At 42.1% G+C, this 8,016-nt stretch overlaps 1 protein-coding gene across 2 annotated transcripts in view; it reads right to left on the bottom strand.

Moving 5' to 3' along the window:
• Positions 1-4,440: 4,440 nt before the first annotated feature.
• The window catches only part of LOC125033298 (sodium-dependent nutrient amino acid transporter 1-like), a 24,251-nt gene continuing 20,675 nt past the window's right edge, over positions 4,441-8,016 (bottom strand). For both annotated transcript variants that reach the window (XM_047624691.1, XM_047624683.1), the window contains exons 3-8: positions 7,208-7,466; positions 6,825-7,047; positions 6,420-6,693; positions 5,733-6,245; positions 5,360-5,594; positions 4,441-5,233 (exon numbers count right to left, since the gene is read on the bottom strand). In XM_047624691.1, the coding sequence (XP_047480647.1) occupies positions 4,920-5,233; positions 5,360-5,594; positions 5,733-6,245; positions 6,420-6,693; positions 6,825-7,047; positions 7,208-7,466 (1,818 nt within the window). In that variant the 3' untranslated portion in view covers positions 4,441-4,919. The remainder of the gene's footprint in view (positions 5,234-5,359; positions 5,595-5,732; positions 6,246-6,419; positions 6,694-6,824; positions 7,048-7,207; positions 7,467-8,016) is intronic.

Below are 8,016 nucleotides of genomic sequence, written 5' to 3'. Positions count from 1 at the left end.
AACTTTGTTAGTTCCGTTCTGTCTGTTTCGATCTCTCTCTCTCTCTCTCTCTCTCTCTCTCTCTCTCTCTCTCTCTCTCTCTCTCTCTCTCTCTCTCTCTCTCTCTCTCTCCTCTCATTGACTCTCCCTCTTTATGTATGTATATCTATCTATCTATATGTCTATCTATCTCTTCTCGCTTCTTTCGTCTCTGTCTCTCTCTCTGTCTGTCTCTCTCTCTCTCTCTCTCTCTCTCTCTCTCTCTCTCTCTCTCTCTCTCTCTCTCTCTCTCTCTCTCTCTCTCTCTCTCTCTCTCTCTCTCTCTCTCTCTTTCTCACTCTCTCACTCTCTCACTCTCTCTCTCTCTCTCTCTCTCTCTCTCTCTCTCTCTCTCTCTCTCTCTCTCTCTCTCTCTCTCTCTCTCTCTCTCTCTCTACACACACACACACACACACACGCACACACACACACACACATACTCACACACTCACGCACACACACACACATACACACACACAAACACACACACACACACACACACACCACACCAAACCACACCACACCACACCACACCACACCACACATACACACATACATACACCACACCACACCACACACACACACACACACACACACACACATCTCAACACACACACACACACACACACACACACACATATATATATATATTTATATATATGCATAATAATAATAATAATAATAATAATAATAATAATAATAATAAAATCTAAATAATCGTCTTTGACTCGCACGTTGAAGGATCCAGGATCGAGACCAGGGTTAACCCTCTTTGGCTTCGGAAAAAGTTAACAGGTGTTTGTTGACACTTGCTCGTGTTTGGCGGTTCACGAGTGTTCTCCACGGAGATAACGTCCCCCTCTCGAGATCAGAGGTCACTCAGGTCGGCAGCTATGCAGAAAGGCAGCATCAGGCCACTTGATTATAACACTTGATTCTTCAATTGCTGGTTCTGGTTGGCCGACTCGGTAGCTGTTTTGTTGAAAAGAATATTTTTTGGACAATGTTACAAGTCTAACCTGGTCTGTAATAATTTCCAAATAGATATACAAATGTACGTAACAATGAAAGGCATGTTGTGTTGGAATTTACACCGCAAAATTACATAGAAAGAGAATTAAAAAAAAACAAAAAACAATATAAACTTTCCATTGAATGCAACATTTTCATCCATTGTTACCGACGACTTGCAATCATGAAGCCAATATTTAGTACTTATCTGAAACCCAAAGTTCATGATAATTCCACGTCTTTCTATTTCTTGTTTACTGTTCATAAGACTTTTCGATTGCATTGTGTCTGCAATGTCTATACATACTTGAATAAAGTTAGTATATCATCAAAATTACCGAAAGGTTCATAATTTTTTTTTTTTTTTTGCATGCTCGTTTGCATTTTCCGTTCCCACTTTCTGTGAATTTTAAAAAAATGAACATTGTGGTCCTTGGGACAAACCAGACTTTAAGAGTGGCAAACAGTCTTGATAATAGTAATAATCCTGATGATAATGTTAATCACTCATCCACTCACTCACTTTACTTATATCCGTCGTTCTCTGTCTCTTTTTCTTAGTCTGTCTCGGTCGAGAATGGAGAACATGGGGAGGGAGAGGGGGGGGAAGGGGGGGGAGGAGGGAACACATGCATAGACGGGTGTAAATGAAGTGGACAAGCAACTAAGGTAATCGAATTGGAGAGCACAAGGGAGGGAGAGAAATCAAATTAAGTAAATAACAAGTGCAATGCTTAGTAGAATATTTTTATTTCCTAATTCGTTGTCTTTCTTCTCGTTTCTCTTACCTTTGGTAAATATTTTTTGTTTCCTACGCCTTTTCAAATATATTTTGTGGCGAGAATAACACTTTCGTTAGAGTTGATAGATTATTTAGATTTTATTATTATTATTATTATAATTATTATTATTGTCACCAACATTGTCATTATTTTCATTATCATTATCTTCGCCGTCATTATCATCATTATAATTTACATTATCATCTTTGAACGCATCTGCAAAGAAAACTAAACATGAAGATTATAAAGAGAGGAAAAAAAAATAAGAAGAAGAAAATCATAAAAAAAATGCTCGTAAAATTTCTTTCTTGTTAATATTGCTGTTGACTCCTCATATCGATTATAATTCCTCCACTAGATAAAAATGTAATTATAATAATAATATGATTGTGAAATTCGTGATAAATAATATTATAAAATTAGCAACAGTAATAACTATAGTAATTACTTTAATGACTGCCGCGATAGTCTAGTGGTTACAGCGAATTCTTAATATTAGGATGCTTTGGCGATTTAAGGTAAACGACGTGTCAAGACATGCCGGAAGGCTAAATGTAATTATCGGATCAATACCCATGATCCCTTTCAGACCAATATCCTTGACCCGTATCGCATCCGGAGAGCAGCTGAGAATATCTATTTTACCCTCTTTCGGTGGCTCGTGGGCCGGCACGCTGTCTCTGGGAATGTTGGTCTGGGCAGTAGGAAGGGAACGAGGGGTTCCCCTGTTCTCGGACTTTGTGTATGTCAGCTGCTGGATGCATGTTTGTTTGTTTGTGTGCTTCTTCTTCCTCTTAATCTTATTCTTATTATTGCTTTAAAGAGGAGGGAAGGGGGGGGGGGGGGGGAAGGCACCCTTCAGGTGAGCGTGTTAGGCATCATGAGAGGGGCATTTATGGATTATGATGAATTAGGAGGGGTGATCACTCGTCTGTAACAGGGTCAATTATCGATTCAGTAACAAGTTCAAACATGATGAATATCGTGATGCGAGGGGTGAGGGTTGGGGTGGGTGGGTGATGGGGGTGCTGATGAAGGTGGGTCATCTGTAGCACCTGTCATCGGGTTGGATTATGATAGTCTCATTCATTGGGAGGGGTGATCACCTATCTGTAACAGGGTCAATTATCAATCCAGTTAGAAGTTTAAACAAGATGAATATTGCGATGCGGAGAGGGAGGGTATGGGAGAGGGGGTGCTGAAGGGGGTGGGGTAGGAGGGGGCGGGGGGTCATCTGTGACACCTGAAATATTGTTTTAGAGAGGAGGTGATGGGTAGGAGCGGCGCCCTCCAGGTGTGTGTGTAAACCTGCTTTCACACGTGGGGTGGCACGTTCTGTCCAGTCGCCTGCATTGGAGGGGCTCTTCTGTAGCACACCATTAGTTGATGATTTCCAGTTCCGATCATTGATTATGATAATCCCTTTAATTATGCCTACTTTCTGTTATGATGCGCCATGTACGACCGTAAGGTGTGCATGCTAGCCATCATTAATGATTCCGGTTATTGATTATGTCATGGTCATTGGTTACGTCACTGATTACGTCATTAACCTACTTTCACACTCATGTACGTACGTGAGGTGAGTAGTTCCGTCCATCCTATATCTACTTATATACATATAAATATATACATTCCCTCCTTCCCTCTTTCTCTTTCTCCCCCCTCTCTCTCCCTATCCATCTCTATCACTCTCTTCAGCCCTACATGTCTCCGTCACTGACCGGCAAGTGCAACGGGTGACATGACATTCCCTGAGCTCTGTCATGTGCACGGGAGATCTTTCAAGTCATTTCGCCAACCTCCACACATGTTCATTTCAAAACACATTTCTTATTTTCCTCTCCGCGTTTTCACTCTGTATTCTATATCCATTTTTTCCTCCTTTCTCTTCATTTCCTTTGATTGTTGTTCACAGGGCCATTAGTAGCATCATTACTATTGGTAATTATGCGATTTAAAGTATATCCTGTTCTATTATGCCATTGTTTGTTTCGCTAATAATGACGTAGGTAGTTTATTAAAACCTTTATCGGAATATTATCACAAATAGGTTATCATTCTGAGATAAAATTAGGATTGGAAGAAATTATATAGCAACGATAAGGTTATTTCTGCAATAATCTTCATACGGTGATATTCATCATCTTAATTATAAGTGATTATTATATTGATTGTAAGATATTATTATGACCTATTATTATGATGATGATATTATAAAGAATTTAAGTTCTCACAATTGTTTTAACGTTTTCATAAGGCGAAAATATCCTGTGCATAAATATATAAATACATTTTGAAATACGTTTTTATGTTCTTCGTGTGAGTTGCAGTGGAATTATTAAGATTATTTTTTCTATTATTATCATCATCATTTTCAAAACAGTTGAGGAAATATGTATTCTAATTCTCCAACCTCATCAATAGATTGCAATTATTCTTATTAAAGTTAATATTTGCAGTTATTGATTTTAAAACTGATTATCATAACGTTTATTCTTGCACTAACTAGTGTGAAGAATGAGATGTTTTTTCAAGCTTTGTATCAGATGAAAAAAGATAATTATATCAACTATATATCAATTTTTTTGTTATATCCTATGACCTAAAGGATAAGAGAGAGACTTCCTTTAACTATTTATATATTCATATATATTTAAATTGAAAGAGTTTATATACAAAACTTAAATTAATGGCTATAAATAACACATTGCATGTTGAATACATAACAATATATCACAACCAAGTGTGAGTGAGTTTTACGTCATTACATTTATGAAATGTAAAACAGAAACAATTGGTGTGTGTGTGTGTGTGTGTGTGTATATATATATATATATATATATAAATATATATATATTTATAACATATATATACTATGTATAATATATATATGTATATATAATATATATATATATATATATATATTTATATATATATATGACACCTACTTATTGATACATGATACAGTGCTGAATAATAGATGATAGTGACAGAGAACATGATGATATGATGAGCTATATAAACATTTCTAGACTAATAATAATAATATCTTTGTGGTTCTTTTCTCTTGCTTTTTGGTAACATGAGATTCCGCAAAACAGGTTCTTAGACGCTAGTGTTGTACTGTGTGACGGGGGCGGCATATCCCGTGGTGTTCTGCGAGGCCAAGGACAACGACGAGGCCACAGGAGGAAGGGGGTTGTCGATGCCCTGCAACTCGGGCTTCTCGTGCGACGCCTTGAACTGCTGGTACTCCCGGCGGAGGATGGGGTCCTTGGGGCACCAGTCGGCGTTGGGCTTGAGGGTGTTCCTCATGGCCTCCAGAAGGGAGTCGGCCTCGTCTCGGCGGCGCATGACCTCCACCACGAAGAAGATGGGGATGAGGAGGCAGGCGAAGATCGCGATGCAGACACCGAAGGCTGAGGGAGAGGAGAGGGTCGTTCAGAATGGGACAATGAGGAGGGAATCGCGTGGGGAAAATCGATGTGGGATTTGTGATAATCGAGTTATGTCACCCTGAGATTATGAGTTTTGTCTTTACTTACCATTAGCACCGGAGCCGAAGACGTAGCCGGAAGCTTTCAGAGGCTCGGCTTTGTACTGTCCGTAGATGAAGATGAAGGCCAGCAGGACGGGGATGAGGAAAGCCCAGCAGAACTTCCAGTAGATGCCGGTCTTCCTATTCAGCATGAATTCGACATCTCGGCAGAAGTTATTGATGCCGTACACCCACTGGACGGCAGCCACTTCGGTGATGGCCAGGATGAAGATGATGAAACCCTACAGAGAGAAAAATGGTCAGTCTTTGAGGACAGCTCTCTTTCAGTCTCATCCTTTTCTTCACAATTCATAACACACAACTCAGCATAATGTTAAACGGCAAAATCGTACACTAGCGAACTCTTTTCATCAACTTACGGCGCCGTAGTAGTCGATGAGCGTGAGGATGTACTGTCCCTGAGGAGTCACGTAGAAAAGGCCGAGCAGGAAGCCGCAGACACACACGGCGAGGGTCACGATCCACCTCTTTAAGGAGGGGAATTCGTCGCAGATGATGGTAATGATGCAGCCGGTGAGGGCCGAGGCGCTTCCCACCCCGAGAGTGAACAGCATGAGGAAGAACAAGACGGCGAACAGCTGCGGCGCCCAGTCGAAGCGCGAGAGCACCTCCGGGTAGCTGATGAAGGCCAGGGAGGTGCCGTCGCTCTTGACGACATCCTTGAGCGGGATCCCCAGAAGGTGAGCGAGGTGGCCCAGGATGGCGAAGGTAGTGAAGCCGGCCAAAAGTGAGGTCAGGGTGTCGGTCACGGAGATGATGGCGGCGTCGCGGTAGACGTTGTGGCGGAAGGAGTTGTACGACGAGAACATGATGATGGAGCCAAAGCCCACGGACAAGCTGAAGAAGGACTGGTTTACGGCGGCGTACCACACCTGGCAAGGGAAGAGGAAGTCAGTAGGTTTTCGCAGGCTTATAATCATTCATAAAAACAGATACGCGAATCAGTGTGGGAAACATAATCACATTCTCGATATAGTAAGACATTAACTCGAGGATTAGAATCTGATCTGCAATGCAAGACGCGTCTACAGCGGTCAAATCCTTACCCCGGGGTCAAGGAGCTTTTCCCAGCGGGGCGTAATGAAGAACATGATGCCGTCGAGCGAGCCGGGGAGCGTGGCGCCCCTGATTAGCATGATGAAGAGGACGAGGTAGGGGAAGAGGGCTGTGAAATAAGCCACCTTTCCCGAGCCCTGGACGCCCTTTGCCAGGATGACGAAGAGGACGATCCAGGAGAACAGGAGGCAGAGGGAGAGACGCCATTCGGGGGCGTCGATGCCGTTATCGAGGCCGTTGGGGTCGGACTGCAGGACCTCGTTCCTGTGGGGCAGAAGAGAACCAACATGAGACAAGATGTTTTTCTTTCTTTCTTTCTTTTCATTGATATCAACTCATGGTCTTACGCTACCATAAAGATGCATGCAATTCGGATTACATAAGCAGCAACTTACTTGAAATATTCATCCGCGGAGGACACGACAGTCGAAACATTGAGTCCAAGGGCAGTGACATTGTCGTCCTTGGAGACGCAGTCTAACTGGACGTCGGGAGGACACACCGACCACGGCAACACGCTGGAGAAGGACCCGAAGAAGTAGAAGACGGTGAGGGCCATCAGAGACACGTAATATGTCACAACAGCCCACGTAGCAACAGCTTGTCCATATCCAACGCCTGAAACCAAAAAAAAAAAAAAAAAGACACATCGTTAGTCATCGGAGAACATATCACAACAATTAATATAAACACAACAGCCGATACGGAAAACGGCTTCGCTTGCAAATTAATACACGAGACTTCTCTTAAAAGAGACCAGAATCCGCCAGTGACTCACCTCGGAAGGCTGGCGCAAGGTCCCACACCCTCACCGATCCCGACGAGGCGAACTGGCCGAGACAAAGTTCCATGTAATAGAGGGGTTTGCCGATGAACAAAAGGACGAGGATGTACGGGATGAGGAACGCCCCCCCGCCGTTCTCCAAGGCCACGAAGGGGAACCGCCACACGTTCCCGAGGCCGACGGACATGGCGATGCAAGACAGAAGGAACTCGATGGGGTTCGACCACTGGTCCCTTGAGGGTTCTTCGGAAGCCTAGACAAAAGCGAAGCGTTTGTTGTTTTTAGAGTTTATGAGAAGACAATGCGAATCTTAAAGATAAATTTATAAGCAAATAGACGCTGAGTTTATCATTTGGAAACAAACGGCTAAAAGAGACTTTCTTATAAGCAAACAGACCACAGAGAAAACAGATAATAAAGAATTTCTTGTAAGTAAAGCAAATTTATTTTACAACTTAAGAAAACAGATAAAAGACTTCTTATGTCATGAAACCACAGAAATTTCTATTGCTACGTGAGAAACCAGGTAAAAAATAAATAAACAAATAAAAAGAGTGTCAATAAAGTCCTTGTCATCATATAAAACAACAGTTCAGTTTATGAGGACAAGGCAAGCAACTGAACGCGGGGCAGATGAGAAAATGTGAGGAGGTGAGAGGAGAGAGTGAGAGTATGAAAAAGGAAGAGATGACGGAGAGAAACAGGAAAAGGAGGGACCTTGATGAGAGGGATAAAAGGAGATGAAGAAGAGGAAGAAAAGGGGAGAAAATAGGTCATGAATAGTTTATAAAAATGGGGGAGAG

The sequence above is a fragment of the Penaeus chinensis genome, chromosome 2 (assembly GCF_019202785.1).
Source record: "Penaeus chinensis breed Huanghai No. 1 chromosome 2, ASM1920278v2, whole genome shotgun sequence".
Classification (NCBI taxonomy): Eukaryota; Metazoa; Arthropoda; class Malacostraca; order Decapoda; family Penaeidae; genus Penaeus; species Penaeus chinensis.
The sequence above is the reverse complement of the archived record's forward strand: the minus strand, read 5'-3'. Positions and strand labels throughout refer to the sequence as shown.